This window comes from Cavia porcellus, unplaced genomic scaffold (genome assembly GCF_034190915.1).
Source record: "Cavia porcellus strain 051 isolate PalLab524CR breed Dunkin Hartley unplaced genomic scaffold, mCavPor4.1 scaffold_2, whole genome shotgun sequence".
NCBI classification, from domain to species: domain Eukaryota; kingdom Metazoa; phylum Chordata; class Mammalia; order Rodentia; family Caviidae; genus Cavia; species Cavia porcellus.
Window position 1 is genome coordinate 75,466,816 of NW_026947485.1, and position 22,334 is coordinate 75,489,149.

General features: G+C 52.4%; 1 protein-coding gene across 1 annotated transcript in view; it reads left to right on the forward strand.

The window, feature by feature from the left end:
- Positions 1-22,033, forward strand: part of Pax2 (paired box 2) — a gene marked incomplete at its 5' end in the record, with an annotated part of 66,856 nt that extends 44,823 nt beyond the window's left edge. The window contains 5 exons of the mRNA XM_063235990.1: positions 2,549-2,724; positions 4,971-5,097; positions 18,641-18,742; positions 20,760-20,846; positions 21,173-22,033. Of these exons, the coding sequence (XP_063092060.1) occupies positions 2,549-2,724; positions 4,971-5,097; positions 18,641-18,742; positions 20,760-20,846; positions 21,173-21,294 (614 nt within the window). The remainder of the gene's footprint in view (positions 1-2,548; positions 2,725-4,970; positions 5,098-18,640; positions 18,743-20,759; positions 20,847-21,172) is intronic.
- Between the last annotated feature and the right edge of the window lie 301 nt (positions 22,034-22,334).

Here is a 22,334-nt window from a genome sequence, read left to right on the forward strand (position 1 = left end):
CTATGGAGACAGGACTGTGACCCATAGCCCTCCTTCCCCTCCTCGGGCCTCCTCCCACCCTGGAGGCCATGCCTGCTCCTGCCATCCACTTTGTTGTCCTGCTCCACTGGCCTTCTTGCTACCCACCCTGTCTTCCTTGTCCTCTCCCCCAGTCTCCACCTCCCTTGGCCAGTAACAGGCTGCCTCCAGTAACAGGCTTCCTCCCGCCCTCCCCCTTCTCTCCATGGTGCCTCTGTAACCTGTCTCCCCACCAGGGCAGGGAAGACAAAAAAAATAAATAAATAAAAAGGTCAGTGAGTGGAGGGAGCAGCAATAACCCCTAAAACAGTACTATCAGTGGAACATGATTGATCAATTGAATTCCATAGCGGCTGAAAAATGTGGGATTAAGTAGTGTATTATACGCACAATGAGTTGAGGCATGATGTTCATTTCAAGTTCATTTCGCCGGCCTCTGCCACCAGATCAGGCAATCAATAGGGGCAGCAGATATCATATATCACCTCTCTGCAGGCTAGAGAGAGAGCACCATAATCTCTCGCAAATTTAGAGTGACAGATTTGTCAAGATCTGAAGGGCCTCTGAATAAATGAAGGCAAAGAGACTCCTCCAGCCAGTGACCTGAGGACAAAGCTTCAGTTCAGTCTCTACATACACACATGCACACACACACACACACACACACACACACACACACACACATATGCACATACACATACACATGCATGCACATGCATGCACAGGGTGAACCAAACCATATACAGGCATAAACACAAATCTATACTGAAGAGAGGTGTGACAGGAGCCTGCCACACTTACACATGCAAACATCCACAAAAATCATGTGTTAATATTGGTCTGAGATACATGGACATTCTCTCCCAGAGCCCACTTGGTGACAGTCAGCAGCCACAAACAAAGACCATGGATGCCTCCCTCGGCCCTAGTAATAGGGCTTCCCTAAGAGGTGGGAGTTGCAGGAGGAGAGGGCTCCACAGCAGCACATGTAGAGAACCACTGGGAGTGGCTTTATGAAATCAAGGTGCACACTCCCTGGAGAGACCAGCAGTCACAGGAAGCTATGGGACTCGGGCCCTGCTTCTGCGTAGCCACAGAGGTCCTTGCAGAAAGGGAAAGGCCCACTCTGTCATGCAAGCATGCACAAGTCCAGAGAAAACTCACATGAAAGGAAAAAGTGTGCCACACCCCAGTCCCACCCAGGGATCTCACATGATGGGATGCCTCCACCCACTAAGACTGAAAAATATTCCAGAACCTTATGCTGAAAAACACAGCAACCAGGCTCTGTGTCCACTGGAACACCAGACCATCGCACTACCCCTCACCTCTTAGACTGGATCCTGCCCATGCACACTTGCTTGTCCCAGCCCTTGCTGTCCCCTGTAGAGCAGAGTGTGGAGAAGAAACAGGGTCCCTTCAGGAAAGCAGAGCCCTGGGTGCCTTCCAGGAGGCCCAAAGAGGGTGGATGGCTGCAGGATGAGGTTAATCAATATGTAATATTTTCTACAGTCTCCCAAATGATACCGTATGGTGTTACTGTATATAATGCAATATTGATTATATCATATCATATAATCACCTATAAACTGATATATATAACAGCCCCAGAGGAACACCAGGCCTACAGCATGGGCTGGCCCCAAGCCCACAACCCCTCAGCTGGTCCTAAGCCAAGGTGATGAGCTGGGGCTGGGGCTGGAAGAGCTGCGGGGTAAGGCTGAGGGAGAGGCAGCACCGGGCTCTTTGCCCTCTTACTCTCCAGGGGCCCTCATGCTGAGAGACTTTGAGATGGGAACAGGGATAATGCCATGGAAGGATGCAGGGCAGAGCCTGACCTGGGGACAGGATGGGCTGTGGCCCCAAGGGAGTGGGCACTAGCAGGGCACCAGCAGACCTGTCCTTCCCAGGGCAGGGCTCAGCCTCTCATGGAAACCCGCAGCAGCATCAGGGGACAGAGAGGCGGGTTCAGGATGAAGGCCAAGCCAGAGACCTTCAGGAGAGGGGCACCCCACAATGTGCCCACATGGATGATCCCCAGCCCACGTGACGCCTCTGAGAGCCCCAGTCTTGCTCTCAGAGGCCTCTCCTCAGGTCACAGCTAATCATCCCACCCAGCCCCATGTTACACTCAGCCCTTGGAGACTTGATTTTTCAACCCATGGACTCAGTGGAACTGAACTCATCTCAGAGCCAAGTTCATTTCTCCACAAGCTCCGTAATGCCACCTGAGACCCCAGCTCCCGGTCAGTGCTCACCTATCCTGGAGCCACAGGCAGCTGGGAGACAGCTCCCTAGGAGGCAGCCCCAGGGAGTCCCTCTGGCTCCACCTCTTCCAGGCCTTCCTGCACCCCGGCTGTGCTCCTTTCTTCCCTCCCTCAGTCCTGCAGGGCTCTGACTTCCTGGCCAGCTCTCTGAGGCAGCCTGCAGCTGGAGGAAGAGGTTTGGGCAGGGCCAGAGCCAGGTCCCCATCTACTTCATTCATTCTCCCATTCCTCTGCTAATGTCCAGGCGTCCATGTATTCCCCAGATGTGTCCGAGGGCTCAGTCCCCAACGGAGACTCCCAGAGTGGTGTGGACAGTTTGCGGAAGCACTTGAGAGCTGACACCTTCACCCAGCAGCAGCTAGAAGCTTTGGATCGGGTCTTTGAGCGGCCGTCTTACCCTGATGTCTTCCAGGCATCAGAGCACATCAAGTCCGAACAGGTGAGGGCATAGCCTCCGGCTCGCCGAAGTAGGGGAGGAGGAGATGAGGTCTGCCATGAAGACTCAGTGGATGTCTGCAGGGCGCAGGCTCTTGCGGGTGTTGTGTGGCACTGTACGCGTGATTACTGAGGGCCACTGGCCTACAGTGAGAAGAAAGCACCATGATAACGGGAGTTAGCAGTGAGTTCTGGGGCAAGCCTTCCACAGCCTTTCTTTCTTTTTATTTTCTTTCTTTCATTCATTCTTTTTTTTGAAGAGATGAGTTTATTGGTAAATAGATAAAATCAATGTCTATTCCAATATAACCCAAATCCATCCTTGTATATATTAAGGAAATTCAAATTTAAACACCAAAGCAACATAGCCAACTAGAACTCCAATCTACAATGAGCTAAGTGCCAAAAGTTTACCTGAACAGCAGGTTCTTGGAGTTTTATTTCAAAGAAATTGTGCTGAAGAGAGCGCGCAGAACCTGGTTCTTATCCGTAGAATGAAGGCTGTGAACAAAGGCTCTATCAGGTCCCTTCTCACCATTACTCTGCAACCTAGTGTCCTCATGCCACGTCCCTTCTCTATTCGCTGGTCCTGTAGAAAGTCTGTGCGAGTCTGCGGCATCCCCCACTCAGCCTCATCACAGGCTGCCCATGCCACCTCCTGCTCCTCCACCCAGTGGTGCGTATGCCCCTATGCAGGCTAGTAGCGCCTCCCAACACCCAGGCCTCCCACAGCCCTGGAGCAGGACCGTCTCCAGCTCCTCTCCTTCCAACGGCTCCACCCCAGCACCCATAGCCTTTTCCGCCCCCACCCCTTGCATCTGGCAGGGTGGGTGTTCCCCAGGGAGGCCAGGCCAGGCCAGGATGCGTGCACTTCCAGGACCTGCTCCCACTCACCCAGAGGGCGTCCCCCACGTGCCTCCCCTAAGCACACCACCATCCCTCGAGGGCTTGGGGTCTCGGTCAGGCCGCAGCCCACAGCACTTGCACACGAACCCCAGCAAGGCCCCTGGGGCTCCAAGCCACTCAGTGCCACTCTGAGACTCCAGCATCTCCCAGCCACTGGCCTTGCTCCCCGCCCGTCCTTTTATCCTATAAGCTGTTTGTCTTCATAAAACAAAAATCAAAAGTCTTTTTAAGGTGCCCTGAGCCATAAACCAACAAAGGAGGAGCTGGCCGAGGCGGGCGGCTCCATGCACCCTCCCGAGTCCCCGGCTGTATTACAATGAATAACCTTTATTTACTTTCATTAGACTATTAAACACCAGCACAGTCATTTTTCCCCCTGAAACTCGGAGCAGGGCCCATAAAGCAAATCCGAAGCCTAATTGAGTTCATTTTAATTTCTCTCCGATCACAGCGAATTACTCTGGTGATAAATCAGGGGGCAGCTTCACCCCCAGTAGAAGGCCTAATTTGCAGCTAATTACAAAACTGATTTCTACAGGAAGATCAATACGAGAAGGAATTGGAAATGACGAGGCAATCCCATCCAGCCAGGGAGGGGAGGGGTCCTCTGGGGGGGCCAGGAAGCGGAAGGGAAAAAAACAGACCCGAAAGAGCAGAAAATCAGTTTTAATTTAAGGTAATATTAATCAGAGCAACTTTTCCTGCTTTGTGCGGCTCCTGGCCGGCCCAGCTCCGGGGTCTGGCTTGGCAGTAGCTGCAATAAAAAGGCAATTACCCGAGTGTTCCGGGCAGGACACCCTTTCAGAGTCAATGACTGGCCCCCTCCCACCCTTCTGTTGGGCATGTGGACTCTCCCCCTCCCCAATTTCATACCCCAGTGCACAGGCAGAGAGCAAGGGGCCCGTGGGGCTGTCTTTGTTTGTTTTTTAAGAAGGGGCACCCACACCCTATCAGCCAACCCAGCCATGCCAGGCTGGAGGCCTCTCAGCCCCTTCCCCCGCTACTGCCTCTGCCCTCCTGAGGTGGTCCATCTTCCCAAGCTCCTGTCCCAGGGACACCTGCACATCCAGCACCTGTCACCAAAAGGCATCCAGTGCTAGGCTCCCCTGGAGCTGCTTAGGCAGGAGGTGCTACCAATGAAAGGCCTGGGAAAACGGCCACCCTGTGTAAACGGCACCCCTGCCTCACCGTGTCAGGTCTGCCCCATCTCTGTGCAGCTTTCCCTCCCAATCTCCCCCTTCTGCCCCATCTGGGGGAGCCCTGTTCCTCCTCTCCATCTGCACACCAAGCCCTTTCTCTGTGCACACATCAATAGAGGGCTGTCTCTTTTCTCTGGCCTCACAGGGGAACGAGTACTCCCTCCCAACACTGACCCCTGGGCTCGATGAAGTCAAGTCGGGTCTGTCTGCATCCACAAATCCTGAGCTGGGCAGCAACGTGTCAGGCACACAGACGTACCCCGTCGTGACTGGTAAGGGGCTTCCAGGAGGGTGGGATCACTGCTGTCTGTTAGGGCACCTCAGCTGTGCCATCTGGGGCCCACTGTGACAAGTGGGTGCCCTGCCTGCCATGATATCTGCAGAGAGAGAGAGAGAGGGAGAGAGAGAGAGAGAGAGAGAGATTGAGAGTGTGCCTCTAAAAACCAGGGTACTTTCTGAACAGATGTGTGCAGACATGGGAAGAAAATACTGGGCAGGGGACTTGGGTGTCAGCCTGGAAAGATGGACCCTAGGAAGCTGCTTCTGGCTGCCTGTCCTCCTGCTTGGCCTCTGCCTTTTCACTTACCTCCCCCAAGGTGCCCAAGACTTCTGAGCCATTAGTTACAACATAGGCCAAAGAATGCAGAGGGCAAGTAGGTCAGTAGGCACGTGTATAACCTCCAGAGCCCGCATCCCCAAGGCTCTTTCCTGGGGAGCCCCTTTCCTGTCACTTTTGGCAGCACAGAGGACTGTGACTTTGTACTTGAGGGCCTGCCACCCAGCTCTCTGCAGTCAGAGTGGCTTCAGCCTTCTCTTGTGGCTGGAAGTCTCTGGGCCCAAGGTTGGCCCAAGGTTGGCTGGGGTCAAACACAGCAGCTCCTGATGCCCAGCAGCTCCCATGGGTCAAGCCCTGTGGGGGCAGCTGGAGTCGCTATGCAGTGAGTTCTGTGAACAGAGCTCCAGATTGCAGGGCTGCAAACTGTAGAAGGTGCCTGGTACTGCAGCGGGTTTCTGGACCAGGAAAGCACCCAGGCAGGAGAGACACACATGGAGGTGTTATTAAAATTCACCTGATTATTCCAGGGACGCTGAAGGAAATGTGCCATTGTTTCTGGAGAGTCAGGGTGACTGAGAAGGGATGAGGGGATGCTGAGGCAGCCTGGGGAGCTGGCAACAGGACCCCAGGCAGTCAGCAGCACAGCCAGTGGCAAAGCAGGCAGGTGCTGCACAAGACAGGGCTGAGTGTGGCCCAGGCTGCAGTGGCCTTGGAGTAAGCGTGAGCCTCCTGGGGGTGAAGGGATCCCCGGGCCAGCTTCTCCAGGTCCTCCCGAGGAGGGTGGTGGCAGACAGTAGGGCCCAGCCTTGGGCAGGAACCCTGCAGTTAAGTTCCGAAAGTGCTATGGGCTGTGGGGAGTGATGACTCTGCCTGGGATACAGCCTAGATCTGCTGGCCCTGGGCAGGATCCCTCTGCAGCAGCTTGGGAGCTGTTGGACCAGGCCAGGCCTCCTGTCTCCTCATCTGTGGAGAGGCGCAGTGGTCACTCCTAAGGTGCCTGCCCGGGGACCCAGTAAAAGAGCTCACAGGAGCTCCAGGTCCACAGTACTCCTGGTGCTTGGCCCATGATTACAAGACAAGGACATCCTGGGAGTAGTGATATGAACCCCTGGGTGAGGGCGTCTGCCACAGTGCATGTGAGGGCTGCTGTGAAAAGTGCCTCCACCTTGGGCAACCCCCACCCACCTCCCCCCCATGGCCCTGGAACGGTCCCAGCTCAGCCTGGGAACATCTCCGGCTGATCCATCTGGATCCAAGTGTGAGAAAAGTTCATTTCAGACCCAGCTTGACATTCCCAGGTGGCAAGTTAGCACTAACATCTCAATCTGTATGCGACATTTCAATCAAGCGAGGAGTAACAAAAGCAGAACCATTAACATTCGGAGCTGTTCACCAGTGGTAATGACGGGGAAACTCGCTCAGAAACTGGAAATTACCAAAAAGAGAGGAGTGTGGGGAAGCGTGGGGGAGGGGTGGCACAGGGGTAAGGAACAGTTTTCCCTCAGTTAGGCCAAGAACTAATGTCTGGATTAATAGTGCCATTACCCAAGGAAAGGCTGCAGATTATGCTCACTCTTAAAATGTTTTTCTGGCAATTAAACTGCTGCAGCTATTGATCTTTGTTGATTTTATGTCCTCCTAATTTGCATAATCTATTAAAGATGAATGATTCATGACATGTTTATTATGGGGACAAACCAAATTTGCTGGCAGTACTGTCAAGGTGAGACTCGGATGCTGCGTGGAGTCTCCGTAGGCCACTGAGAGAGGACTCTAGCCTGCAGCCTTGAGTGGGACTCTGTGGCACCAAGACCGCAAGGCCAGCCAGACAGGGTGGGCTTTGGGCAAGTTCTTCTAGAACAGCGTTGGTGTCTGTGAGAACTGGGTTTCAGGCTGGAGAGACTTTGGTTATGTTTGTAGAAATCCCCCAATGTGCTTTAGCAGCTCACTTCATTGGAGAATATCAAGAGCTTTGGCAGAGAAAGGAAAGGGAGGTCTTTCCTGGTAGGTAGGTGACTGTGGGCAGGTGGGAGTGAGACTGACAGGATGGCAAGGTCACCCTGGGCAGCATCGTGGCTCAGGTGGCCACACATTCCCAAAGCTCTTTTCACCCCTGGGTGGCCTGCATCCAGTCCATCCTCCTCCCTAAGGATGCGCAGTGGAGGCCACAACAGTTTCAGGTGGGTCCTCGGGAAGCTGCTGGGATGGCCCTCACCCCACCTGCACAATCAGGCCTTATTGATATTCCTGCCACCTCCTGGCTCTGGAGGCCGATTTCAAACTTCACCAGCCACTTGATGCAGCCGTTCCACAAGGTCAAGACTGAGAGACCACTGTGTAGAGAGGGGAGTGGGGCCCTGTGGGCCAGGATGCAGCTGATCACGTTGCACTCAAGGTGCTGCCAGAGGCTGCCGCTCAGCCCCCGAGCTCTCCACGCCCCCTTCTAGTGTGGAACCAAAGCGAGACACCGATTTTTCTTGGTGGTGTTTGCAGGTTCTGCCGAGATTTTAATTTCACTGCATCACAACTCAGCAAGCTGCCAAGTCAAGCTGGTTATTTAAATTTATCACCCGCTCTCCCTTCCGCCGCTGGGCTGCTCCGGCTGGATGGCATCTCTTCTCTCCAGCCCACTGCTCTAGGCTGCTGGTCTGGAACTAAGCCGAGTCCCTCCTTCAGTGATAAGGAGAAAGGGACCTGGCAGACGGAGAACGGCCGGGGCACTCTGGCCCCAGGTGTCCCTAGGTTGGCTTCTGCAGCTGCCTCTCATCACACCTTACCTCTCCAGGGGACCACACCAACCCCTCAGCAGCTCCAGGGCCCTGATCACAGCCTGGGCAGTGTGAACTCTGGCTAAAATTGTGTGCTGGAGTTTTCATTCTTAAATTGCCCATCAAAGGTAGAAGCAGCAGCCTCTCCTCCCACGGCTCCTGCAACTTGCCCCCTACCTCCCTGGGCCTGGCCAGGTTGGAGCAATAGGGGAACCTGCAGAGACCCCAGGGGGATTGCTGATCTGGGTGGAGAAAGTGAGAGTGAGCTGCAGGATCTCCAAAGTCACTGAAGATGCTCCGAGGTCTCTAGAGAGTTCTTTGGCTTGGGGAAGGCCAGTGTAAGGAGCGGGCAGGCCCCTAGCCAGAGGCCAGATGGGTCAAGACAGGACTGAAGGAAGTCAGGGATTTTGCAGCCCACGCTTTCTTTAGAAGCCTAGAACACACCTGTCCTGGAGCAGGGCACACAGCGGGCATCGCTGGCCTCTAGTGGGCACTGGCCAGTGTTGCGAGGGCACCTTCTTTTCATGAGGAGCTGTAGTGGGGGCAGAAGTTGGTGTCAGATACAAGGCAGGCTAAGTGCAGCTCAAGTAGCTGGGCAAAACAGAACTGCAGAAGTTGTTACTGCAGCCCAAACCTCCCTTTCTCATGCTAGAAACAAAGCCATAGTCAGGGCCCCAGCAAGATGTGAGAAACACCAGACCCAAGATGCAGCCTGACTCCAGAGAGGCAGGAAGCTAGAGCCAGTGCTGTCTTGCATCAAGCCAGAGTCAGCCTTGTCCAGAGAAGAGAAGTACATGTGCTCATGCCACCGGCCCAGAGAGCAAAAGAGACACAGAGCCCGGACCCCAGCCTGATCCAGAGTCTGAATTCATAGCAGGAGTGTGTCATAGGAACCCTAAGCCGAGAATTTACATAGCAACTCACCGAGATAGTAACCCACTCGGACACCCCCAATAACAGCAAACCTGTCTGTGGAGACGGCCTACAGTAACCCAGGACACGAAGAACTCCCCAGGGCAGGGGAAGCCATCTTTAAAGGCTACCCACCGTGGGAATAGGAACTATCATGAAGAAGAGTTAGCAGAAGCAATATGTAAAGCTGGAGATCACCGAATAATGTAAAAGCAGCTATAAACTAAACCTGTTTGATATTCCAAACAGATCACAGAGAAGTAACAGTTTCACCTTTATCACAGATGCAGATTCCGGGGGCCCCTTCCCCACCACTGCTCAGCAAATTGTGGGCCAATAGAAATAAAAAGGGAGAGAAAGAAGTCCACACCTTTAGCTTATTGTTTTGGAGGCTAGAGCCCCTGGGAGAGCTCAGCCTCGGGCAGCTCAGAAAGCAGAGCTTGTTCCAGGCATATCTGAGCTCACAGACTGCTGAATCCTAGCAAAGAATCTTTCCTTTTCTTTGGGAAAATACTTGAATGTTGGTGAGCTTGGGACAGAGAGCATGTGAGTGCCTCCCCATGCTAGCAAATGCTTTTGTCTAAGTGGTTGGGAGAGGCTTGCCTAATGCTTAGAGCCTGCAGCTTTGGAGGAAGCTCTGATAGGGCCCAGAGAGGCTGTGGATGCTGCCCAAGGGGAAGTGTCTGAGACAGGAGGTGCTGGTCCTCTCCTGGATCAGGTCTGACAGAGGCCAGAAGGCTGAGCAGAGGGCTGGCCTCTAGAGGTGAGGAGAGCAGTGTAGGCTCTGCTTGGAAAAGAGGTGCCACCTCTCAGCACCTTGGACTCCTTCCCCATCTCTATGGCAAGCAGCAGAGTGGCCTTTAAGCAGACAAACAGAGCATAGACCCTGGGAAACCTCCTCCCCCTCAGGGAGTCCTGCGACCTCCAGGGTCCGCCTCTTTCCTGTAGTTAACAGCCCCTTCCCATGCAATCACACTTCCCTCCATAAAACACTTAGCCTGTGGCTCGCCTCTGGGGGAGGAGAGGGCAATAAAGGCCAAGAAGTGTTTCTGAAGGAGGCTGAAGTCTCCTGGGCTTGTCTGTCAGAGCAAAGCCTCTGATTAGCTGGAGGAATTTAGGGTTCAGACATCAGAATTCTTCTCCAGCCTGAAAGGAGCAGTCAGAGCATGTGACCACCAGTTGGGGAGTTCTAGCAGGGGCCAACCTGCTTGATGGCTTCTCCACACCCATGAGCCTGGACCCTGCCTTTAAACTGAAAAGGCCCCCAAAGAAGGGACTCCCTCCTGGAGACATCCTGAGGCCTCCACTACATCCCCCAAGGACTTCTGGTCCCTGAACGCACCCTGATTTAATTATGGGGGCATTTCCATAGCAATGAGACAGTGACAGATATGCGGGTGCCCAGGCCTGAAGACTAGGGACTCACTGCCCAGGCTGCGGTCCCCTCCTTTTCCCTGTCCTCCTTTGGAAGGGAAGGGTAAAAGCGAAGAGGCATTTACCCACACTAGGACTCAGAGAAGCCAACTTTGGAGCACAAAGAAAGCTGCCTCTCCAGACGCCCATTCCCCACTCGGGGCCAGGTCAATGCCAAGTGGCCATGTTAGCAGGGCAGGCTGCCATCCCCAGGGCACATGGGCAGATGACACTAAGGAGGACAGAAGGTATGAGGGGCTTGGGGCGCCTTAGCAGAGACGTAGTTCTTCCGTCTTCTAAGCAAATGCCAATTGGACAGGGCCATGAGCCTTTCTGCCTTTTCTTCCCTTCATCTCTGCACCATTGGTGACACCCGAGAGGCAGAGCATGCCAGCTAGCTGTACTTGCTCCTCCAAATATGGTCTCCCTAATCCATTTAGGGGCCAGGAACAGAGGCCAGTCCAAATCTGAACGAAAGTATTTTCTAATCGTCAACAATGTTTATTGCAGTCATCTACAGTAGACATCTGAGGCTAAAACAAAGCTTGTCCCAGTGAGCTCACTGGGCACTGTTGTCACGACCGGCCAGTTGGAAAGGGTTGGCTGCTGCTTGGCTGTCATAGATGCATCAAGCTGCTTAGAGTAACCAGAGTGGAACTCTCCAAAATGGGGACCCCTCAACACTGCGCTTGTTTCCTGCATTACTTGGCACTTTCTATGAGGAAAAGGTGGACTAAGGAAGCCGCGTCTGTCTACTCGGTCTTTTCTGAATAACCAAAAGTTCTCCATAGTGGCGTCCAAATGACTCTTACAGGTATATACGAGAGCTAACAGCTTGAAAATGTGTCAGGAGCTTTAAAGCCATCTAGGTAAGACCTGAAAACCTGTTATTCTAGATCTACCCTCAAGGTGACAAGCAAATCCCCTCATGCTTCCTCTGGAAGATCAGAGCTCTGTCCTCCACCCCCACCCCACCCTCAGCCTAGTCTCGGGGGGCAAATGGGCTAGTGCTTTTGTAACCCTGAGCTTTGGGTGGCAGCTCTGCCACCACTGTCACTTCTGCAAGGACTTTGCTTGCCTGGAGCCTGGAATCACCCCCTCTCCTCCGAGTGGCGGCTGGGCTGGCAGGTGGGGTGGGAGGATATCCTGCAGCAGCTCTGAGAGCAGCCTAATGCTCCAGCAGCTTAAGTGCCCGTTTTCCTTGGGATTAGGGTTTCACTTACACAGAGAGCCTGAAAAACGCTGCGCTTTCAGAAGGATTAGAGCTGACAATTCAGTGCTCTCAGAAAACAAAATAAAGCCGGAGAGGAACTGGGAGACCTGGAGTATCAGGAGACTGTGCAAACAGGCTTAACCTCTGCCCACCCAGCATGAGGGTCTCAGCATGCACTGAGCCCCTGCTGAGCCTGGTCCTAGCCTCTGGTACCAGCACCTGCCTTTAGCTCTGCTCTGCCTTTGCAACTTGCTGATGGAGCCCGAGAAAGCGCCATCTGAGAGCGAGCTGAGGTGAATGCTGGAGATTTCTTCTCTCCTCACTAAGCCTCAGTCTCATCCTCCATAAATGAAGGAACCAGGCGCCTTTTCACCCTGAAAACACAGTTCTCATCTAGTCTTGCCTTGGGATCCAGAAGCACCACTCTATCTGTTGTCCACTTTCTTTGGGGCCCTGGGCTGGCAGGCTCTCAACTTGATGAGGGTCACATGCTAGGGAGGAAGGGGTGGGGACAACATGACAGGTTGTGACCAGCTGTTTGGCTGTCAAGGAGATTTTACTGAGCCTGTGCAAATGTAGGAAGCATCCCACACCCCAGGGACCATAGGTCCTGCTGTCAATGGGTGGCACAATCAGCTAGAGCAGCTACCCTTCACTGTGGGCACAGCCCCCTCTGCTGGAGCCTGGAGCAAGCAAGTCCCCAGCTATGCATCCACCCAAGTCAGCACCAGGGCCGACGTTTCCTCACACAGGCACCTATGCCCCAGAGGACAAAGCCCCGGGGAACTCAGAAACCCGAGAAAGATAAACAAAATAGAACGTGTAAAAACTCTCTCCCACTCCTTTGATGCAAAGATTCAAAGATTGTTACTCTATTGTGCATAACTGGGATGGGTCATAATGGAATAGTAACTGGTATATTAATGCAAATATAGAGTACATTTAGGCAGAAATTACCAAATTTAATAATTATATTCCTGTGTTATATATGCTTGTGTCAATTGCAAGCGCAGATTGCCAACCTTGAAGAAATCTAATGTCTTCATTTCTACCACCTTATAAGAAGCAGACAAAACTTGAGGACAAGATAGTAAAACAAGAGTTATGTTTTCTGGCCTTAGGGTCCTCCACAGTGTCAAATGGGTAGCAAAAGTGCTCATTTTCAGAGAAATATGCCAAGAAAATGTATCTCTAAAGTCTTTGAGTATAAATTTTGCTGTATAAGTCTGTGTCTGGTAAGTCTTATTGCTGAGGCCATCACTCGCAGCGGTTTCTGCTTCTTGGGCAGCTTCCTTTCTGTTATTTCTTTGGTCTTCTGAATGCCAACATCTCCCTGAACTTGAGCTAGGCCTCCCTGCTGTACTTCACATTTTGCTGCTTTGTTGCTTTTGCTTTTTGAAGTCCCGGGGTGAACTTGTGCATGCAGGGCAAGTGCTCTACCCCTGAGCTGCATCCCTGGTCCATGTTTTGCTGCTTTCTGTATGGCCTTGTTTATTGATATTATTCAAGTAGTTGCAGACAAACCAATGTCTTTTGCCAAAAAATAGACCTCTTGGTTTTTTATAAGCACATTTTATTAATTTTTGAGTCATGAATGCTTTTAAAAATAACAGAAGCCATGTGCCATCTACCCAGAAAGATATGCTTTTATAGGGTCTATAACATTTCATGTCTGGATTCCTATGGACCCCTATCTTTGTAGTCCTATGGGATCAAATGAAAACCCCGATGTAGAAAAAGAAGCTGAGGGGGCTAGGGATTTAGCTCAGCGGCATAAAGCGCCTGCCTTGCAAGCAGGCAGTCATGAGTTCGATCCCTGGTACCGATAAATAGGAAAAAGACCAAAAAAAAAAAAAAAAGAAAAGAAAAGGAAGCTGAAATGTGAGAAGCAGTGGCCACAAGATGCTCCTCTACAGGAACGAATAGCTTAACATGATCCCAGGTTACACACCTGAACCAAATAACATTTTTTCTAGCTGTGTGGTATTTGAGAACATCATTCCAAAATCATTCCCAACTGTACTGTGTGTTCTGTATTCAGGTGCTGCCATCTAATCACTGAAATCTTGACTATACTTAGCTCATTGGAATTTCAGTTTCTTATGTCTGAGACAGGGATTAAAAACAGGTCTACATCACTGAAGTTGATGTAAGGGTTAATACATATAAAATAATGGGAGAGGCTGTGGATTTAGCTCAGCCGCATAAGCGCCTGCCTAGCAAGCATCAGGTCATGAGTTTGATCCCCGGTACTCCCCCCACAAAACAAGACAAAGGAATAAAATATGACAGTGCTTAGTACATAGTAGGTGTCAACAAGGTGAACAGAGAAATATAACTCTGCCCTGCGGTCACACGCCTGATGATTAAAGTAGCAAATTATCTAATGGCTTAAATTTTCTAATTTCTTTTTTTTTTTTTTTTTTTTTTTTTTTTGTCTTTTTCCTTTTTACCGGTACCAGGGATCGAACTCATGACTGCCTGCTTGCATGGCAGGCACTTATGCCACTGAGCTAAATCCCCAGCCCCAATTTTCTAATTTCTTAAGAAAGTGTCTCACTTTACTTTTCTCTGTACTTAGATTCTCCAAAACAGTTGATTTGCTCTGGCCCATTTGCTAAGGAATGTCTGACAAAAGTGCACTGTCTGATTCAGATGTAGTGATTGCTGCAGAAATTGGCTTTAGAATCTTCAGGGACTTCAGCAGCTGAACTGAGAAGACATCCTCTCAAGTACAGTGCTTCCAACACTTCTGAGTACTTTAAGCTCTCAACTACTACTTTTTCTTGAAGTACTTTCTTTAGTGAACTCTCAAAGGAGATTAATATTCCACACCATGGAGTTTTACTACCGACCTCCCGTGTCAGTTTAGTTTTTGTGTCCTCTTTTGGGCTCAGCTTCGCAGCAGTGTGACGGTGTGTGATTTTGCCAGTCAGCTGGCTCCTTTGCCTTTTCTTGGGCTCTTTTGTGGAGTGTCTGGTCCATGCTCTCGCTAACAGCAGTGTGGTATAGACACGGCTTCGGACTCCGGCTCCATCATGTGCTGGTCCTGTAACCACGGGACCATCATTGTGCCTCTCCGAGGCTTCACTTCCTCACTTTTAAAACAGGACATTAGTTGAAGAAATCTAATGTCTTTAGATTGGAAGGCACTGCTGTCTTTAAAAGCTTTGTAACCTTAGCAAGCAAGCAGGCACAGGAAGTGCCCATCCTCTCGCTATAACAAGGGTTTTTAGCCATTTGTGATTCCTGGTGCTGTTTTCATGTTCCTGGCCTTGTCAGAGAGCAAAGCCAGTACTTTACTGCTTGCCGTCTTCTGTCGGCTGGCACCTGTTTTATAAGGGACACGTTCTGCCATGTAGCTGTTTTCTGCCGTTTCTGTGCTTTGGCTCATTTGTGTAAGAGAGGTGGCTGCTGCAGTTTGAGAGTCCACTCTTGTCTGTCTGTCTGTCTGTCTGTAGTACTTCAGTGCCCACTTCCCTGCTGACTGTTCCTTGCACAAGTCCCACTGCCCATTCATATTCTCTCATAGAAGGAGGCTCGCTCAGAGAATGCTGCTGGGCAAATGGTGTGATGATCTTAATAATCTGAAAACTTCCTGCAGTATGTGTTTTCCATTATTGACAGTGGCATTGCAGCAGGATATATGGCTCTGGCAAGGGTTTGGTCAATTTCCCCTGCTCTCCAGGTAGCCCCTGTGTACTAATGAAGCCATGGAGCGTGTTCTGTGCGCAGTGGCTTATACCTGTGTCTGCTCAAGGGTCCTGGACAGGTCATCTCTATAATGACACTGATGTAACAGAACTATGCATAGCTGTGTACCAAACCCAACAAGTTCAAATGCTTCTTCCTCAGCATGGGCTCTTCTCCCACAAATTTTAAAAAATTGGTACACAGTGCTTTCCAGAATCAGTTTGTTTTTAAAAATAGAAATTGGAAACGTGTCTTCCAACCAACAGTTCAGGGGATGACTTTCAGCATGTAAAGGTTTCTACCTGCTGGAAGCTGGCCATACCATTTTACAAGACAGAAGGTTCCTTCAGTGGGAATAGACCACAAGAGGAGGGTTGCCAGATTAGCTATAGACAATTTTCTAGGTGCCTAGCTTGTTTTCTCTTTCCTGAAATAGGGGGGCAATTGTGTGAAAAGACTGAAGTTTGAGGGACTCTTTATGAAAAGACTTATGGGAGCTATGCCTCTAAAACCCAGAACTCAGATGCATTTAAATTTGTTTGTAAGAAAAAGTCACATTCCTTTTCCTGTTTTATGATTAAGACCACAAAGTCAGGAGAAACTTGGCAGGTTCAAAACCTCCACATCTTCCCTAACTCTCCTGTGCTGGGCATTTTTAGACCATAAGTGTCAAACTATTGATCTCCTTAGGAATCGAAAGAACCATGTAGTGCTTCCCTGCAGTCCCAGCTACTCAGAAGGCTGAGGCAGGAGGCTCACTTGACCTAGGCATTTGAAGCTAGCCTGAGCAACACAGTGACAGCTGCATCTCACAAAAACCCAAAATGTTGTCATTGCCCACTTTGGGTCCACCACACTGAGAGATCATCAGAAAATGTGCACTTTTTATTGTCAACAGAAGAACTGACAAAAAAAAATCAAAGACAGGTTCTTCGATCTCATAGTCAGAAGTGATCTTTTGTTTGGCTGTCCTACTTTGTTGCTGAGTTTTAGGGAATGTAAAATTTCTAGCTACTTTGGACAGGTATAGAGGAAAATCATTTTGCTGCATGTTAAAGCTAAGTGACAACACAGTCTTTCACTGTAGATCTTTTGCCTGCCTATAAAAATTCATAAAATACTGTATAGTTTAAATTGGTGTCAAAGAAAAAGCAGCTTGATTTACATGCCATCCCAGTTTTACCTTTTAGTGAGAGATCAACATTTATGAAACAATTAAAAAACAATTATAACCCTGTAGGAATTGGCTGTAAGTGCAATGGAGAGACAGAGAATTAATCAACAAGTGTTCACTGAATATATACCATGTTCTCATCTATGCAGGATAGAGCCAAAGACAGGTCCTGCCCTTGGGTTGCCTACAAAGAAACAAACCATGATGTGAACAGCAGGGCTGATTATGCACTACACTGGCATGGTACATGAGCTCAGATGCTATATAGAAAAATTAAAAGGAAGTTTCCTAATAAGTAGGACAGTAGCAATCTTGAGGCTTGAGCTGGAAGAAGAGGGAAAGGTTACAGTGAAGCACAGGGCGTTTAGGACACACAGATTAAAGGGTCAGTGAAACCAGGCAGGGTAAGAATCAGAGCTGAAAAAGTTGAATGGAGAGTTCTGAAAGCCTGTAGAGGTTTGATTCAGACTACAGTCTCTGGAAAGTCAGTGATGATTTTTGAAGGGAAATAGTGCAATAAGAGCCAAGAACTACCCAAGCAGTCACATCTGGATGGACAAAAGGGAAAAGAAAAGGAAAGTCCTTGAGGTGAGCCAAGGTTAGGTACCTGGATGCTGAGTTATGAAGGTGATAAAGGAAATGGAAACCAGGCAGATGTAGAAGACTTGGCTACAAAATCAACAACACTGATGGCGAGCTTCCTATGGGGGGCACTGTCAAGATTCCCAAGGTTATTGGTCTTTTAGTCTTCAAAGACCTAGTAGAAATGAGCAGGTAGAAATGAATCTGCCTTGATTTGATTAGGTTTGAGGTACAGTGGAACAGCTAATGAGAATGTTCAGCAGGCAGCTGAAGACGCAAAGGCCTCTGCTGTAGCTGTGTTGTACACTTGGAGAAGGATGAATCATTCCAATGTGTCACAGTAGGGATGAGAAAACCATACATTTCAGGAAGGCAGGAGGTGAGGTCACCGACAAGGGAAGAGTGTTGGAGAGGGCAGTCCAACAGTCATAGCGATGATGAGCAGGGCCTGGCTGAGGAGAAGCAAACTGGGAGGGTGTGGAGAGTTGTTTGACTTCCTCCAGCCACACACTGTCTTCAGGGCTGGAAGAGGCATGAGAGGAGTGGTGCGGTGGCCAGCAGCTGACTAGGCTGAGGAGGATCTGCAGGGGACCCACAGGCCCCCGGCAGGATGGAGTAGTCTGCCATGTGCAAGTGCAGGAGAGGGGAAAGAGCAAATATTGTCACTAAAAGATGCAGCCTGCTTAAACATTGCAAAGGGAGATGCTGTCCCCTCCACAGCCATGGAGGGAGCAGGAAGGGAAGGGAAGCCAGTTGGTCAGCTGAGGACCGGGGAGTGTCTGCACATGAGAGGCACCTCCCCAGTTCTACTCACTGTGCCTTCTGCAGGAAGGACACTATCGAGGAAGGCCCTGCCTCCCACACTCCAGAATTCCAGCAGCTGCTAGAAGCAGGAGGGTGGAGTCTGCTTACTGGAACTTGATCTGATCCACTTGCATTGTTGGCTCAAAGCTCCTGATTCACTTCAGGAATGGTTTTTTGCCATTTAAATGCCATAAACATTAACTGCAAAATAGCTCACTGGCCCCGCACACCTGCCAGGCCCAGTACCTGCAGCTTCCCTCAGAGAAGATAGGGCATCCTCATCAGTCCCTGGAGTGATGGTAAGCCTGAAGGCAAGATAAGGTGTCAGGGAGTGGGGAGGTTAGCAAGACAAGAAGAGGTCCATTTGGCTACAGGAGAGACCATAGCAGAATACCTTGCAAAGGAGTAGTAAAATCAGGTCAGCTCTGCCCCCTTCCATCTGGGTTTGCAATGCAGAGACACAGACTAGGGCAGGACACACAGATACTCAGACACAAAGAAGTGCACAGAACTTCGCTGTACACACACAGCTGATGTAGACATAGGTATCTGGGCAACATGCGGGGGACCCAGCCATAGGCACTTCCAGTCCTGCTTGTCCAGGAGCACTGAGCTCCTTCTGCTCCAGGAGTGTCCTGGTGTGAGCATAGCTGAGCCTTTGTCTTCCAGCCCTCACTCCTTCCCCTTTGTGTTTTTCCAGGTCGTGACATGGCCAGCACCACTCTGCCTGGTTACCCCCCTCATGTGCCCCCTACTGGCCAGGGAAGCTACCCCACTTCCACCCTGGCAGGCATGGTTCCTGGTAGGTAACAAAGCTGCTACTGCCTGAGATGGTACAGTGGGTGTGCTTGAGTGCTCTGTAGTTGGGAATGGAGTGGAGGACCCAGACCAGCTCCCTGCAAACTCCCTGTCCATTGGTTCTTCTCATTGCCTAGAGGCTGCAATGGCCCCTCATCCTCCCTCATGAACAACTCAGACAGGAAGCTTGCAGAAGTGCCCTTCACTTTACATCGTGGCCCCTCCCCAGCGCCCACACCCCAGGAGTACTGGCTCAGCCCATCCTCTGCTCCAGCCAGCTCCAGCCAGCTGACTCCACTTAGAAGAGCCTGCCCTTGTTTCCATGGAAACTTGGAGCCAAGAACCATTTCCAGGGCCATGTTATTCAGTCAAACAAAGCCACCCCGGGCCACACCAACCACAGGGAAGACCAGTGTGGAGGACCAACCCAGTTCAGAGAGAGGAGGGAGCAAGTCCCTTAGAGAACAGGGACAAGCTATGGCAGGGGCCAGAGAGGTTGACTTCAGAGAGCTGAGCTAGAGCATCCCCATATTGCTCCCAAGGACCTAGGCCCTTGCTGCTCTTCTAGGGCCCTTGCCAGGGAGGTGTGGTATCTGTGTTGTTCAAATCAGAGAAGCAGAGGCTGCTGCCTGAGGCTGGAATACACTGTCTTAGCCCTCTCTCAGACTGGGAGCAGGACTTGAAGCCAGAGACCCAAAAAATAGCTGCAGAAACCCCAAAAATTTTGTCTTAAACAGGGTAAGAATCAACCCAGCCTACAACCCCAGTGCCTCTAGAGATGGTCTTGTGTGCTCTGTCCCTGAAGTTCAACTGTCATTGGTAGTGGGAGACAAGGCTGATTGGCTGCCCCTACCCAAAGACAGCTCTGAGTAAACAGAGCTTAGGGTGCTGGGAGTGGGGCAGGGTGTTAGGAAAGGGGGCAGAAAGAAATGGGAGGTGTGAATGGAAGGAGTTCTGCCCCGACTTGGGGAAGTAGAAACATTGTTGAAGGGCAGACTCTTGGGGGAAGGGTGCAGCATCTAGCAGGTGGAGGCTGGAGGAGGTCTTGGGGGACAGGGAAAATGGGGAGGTGGGTGTGGGGAGTTTGCAGGGAGGTGGGGATGAGGGAAACTGCAGAGAGCTCATGATGGCACGGGGGGAGTCGTTAAACAGAATCTAGTGCTGATGAGGAAATTACACTTGTTTCATTAGCGATGGGGAAGGAGATAGCTCAGTTCCTCTTGGTCACAGTTGAGCTCAGAAGCTCATTATCCTGCTGCACGCATGCTTTCCCTCCTCGTCAATAAACAGGCTTTCCAGTGGCTGCATCCCCCACCCCCACTCAGCTCCCTCTCAGAGAGGGGCCCTTCTCCTCTACTTAACCCGCGGTTAGGGATCACTGTAAACAGTCTGGGGTCACCACACAGGAGAAAGGGCGAGGGGAAACCTGGAGGCCTGGACTTTCTGCAGGAGGTGGGGAGAACGCTACCAATCGCTCCAGGCCCAGGGGCTCCCCTCTGGGACCGGACGCGCGCGCAGTCAGTAGGTCCCTTTGCTTTCTGCATGCCCTCCCCTGCAGCGTGGCCCACGCGTCTGAACTCCGGTGAGAGGCAGCGCATCCCACACCTCGCATTGGCACCGCGCGATGACGCTGTTCTTGGGGTTTCTGGGACAAAATGTCTCAAGGGTGGCCTTTTTGGGCTACCTTTCCTGGTCCCACCCTGTGTGGCGATGGCTACTAAAACCACAGTGTCCACCACAAAAGCCCGAATGATCAGGGGTAGATGCCCTCGGACCAGAATGAACCCTTCCCGGAGGGCCAAAGGGCGTTGCTCCGGAGCCAGGCGCGCGAGCCATCCCCGACCATCCCTTCGAGTGCGAGACAGACGTGGCGCCCCCAGCCTTCCCGCCTCTGAGCGGACCCGCGCGCCGCTCGACCTCTGCCCAGCTGGTGGCAGCCAGGCGGTGGCATTTGCCTCAGTTGCGGACGGCGTGGAGCGTGCAGCCCAGCGCACAAGCTGACGCCACCCCGCCCTCCGCAGGCAGCGAGTTCTCCGGCAACCCGTACAGCCACCCCCAGTACACCGCCTACAACGAGGCCTGGAGATTCAGCAACCCCGCCTTACTAAGTGAGTCCCCGCGCGGCCCAGGGCGGCCTGGCCTCCGGGCCCAGGGACGGGCTGGCTCGCGCGCCGCAGAGGCTCGGCTGCTCCTAAGGACGCACACTCTCCCCTGTCCCCGGCCGCCCGCGGACCCCCGAGGGGACTCCCGGCCCGGGCCCCATCGCTCCTACTCGTGCCCGCGGTCTCCTCCCCACGCGCCCGACCCCGGCCCGACCCGCTGGACCCGCTGGGGAGGGCGCGGCCGGCTGTCTCTCCTCCTTGGTTCTCCTTTGTCCTCTCACCCAGCCCATTCTTCTCCTGTGTTAACTTCCAGGTTCCCCTTATTATTATAGTGCCGCCCCCCGGGGCTCCGCCCCTGCCGCTGCTGCCGCTGCCTATGACCGCCACTAGTCACCGCGCGGACCACGTCCGGCTCCAGGCCGACGGCTTCGGCCTGCACATCGTCCCCGTGTGACCGCCGCCGAGGAGCGCCCCCGCCCGGACCCCGCGCCCCGCGCCCGGCCGGCGGGACCGATGGGACCGAAGGCGCCACCCTCAGGCCCGGCTGCGCCGCCCCGCGGGGCGCCTCTGTGACACACAATCAGCGCGGCCGGGCGCGGGGCTGCGCCGCGGGGCCGCAGGGGGCACAGGGACGCGGCCACCGTCCGCAGGCAGGGACCCCGCTGCGCCCTACCTCAGCGTCCTGCCCTCCGGCTCCCCCGCGCCCGCCCCGCTCCCCGGCGCCCGCCCGGCGGGGACTGAGCGAACCGCGGAGGGCTGCGCTGGAGCCCGCCAGGGGTGCGCCCGCGCGGAGCCGGAGAGTCGCGGCTTGCGGGAGGGGACTCAGCTGCACCCCACTTCAAGCACAGCAAGATCGCGGGCAGGGGCGTTTTTTACGTTACAAAAAATTAAGAAAGAAATCTCTATGCAAAATGACGAACGTGGTCCCGTGGACCCCGCCCGCCCGTTCCGTTGGCCCTTCCTCTGTAATTCCGCGGTTTCGCTCTGCTCCCCGCACCCCTCTCCCTGAGCCCCGCGCCTGGCTGCCCGGCCCGGCCGCCGGGAGCCGCGCCCCCGCCCCGTAGTTGCCCTCGGTAGCGGCGATGCGCCCTGCATGTCTCCTCACCCGTGGATCGTGACGACTCGAAATAACAGAAACAAAGTCAAAGTGAAAATAATAATAATAAATAAAAGTCCTTGAGCAAATCCGAAAAGGTGTGGAGTCCTCTCCCGGATTTCTCTGCCTTTCGAGCCTTTGTATTTGAAGTGGGGGAGGAGGGACCCGCGGCACGCGCAAAGGGTGCCGAGGCTCAGGCCCTGGCCCCGCCGGCCCAGCCCTGCGGCCTGATGCCCTTGGTCACCGTAGCCACTTTCAGCGCGTCGGTTCGTTTTCTTTTTTCTTTTCTTTTTGTGCACACGAGAAATAAAATAATAATAATAATAATAAAATTTTGTATGTCACTCCCCACGACTCCAGGGTTGTCTCTACCTCTCTGGCACTGGTCTTTCCTTACA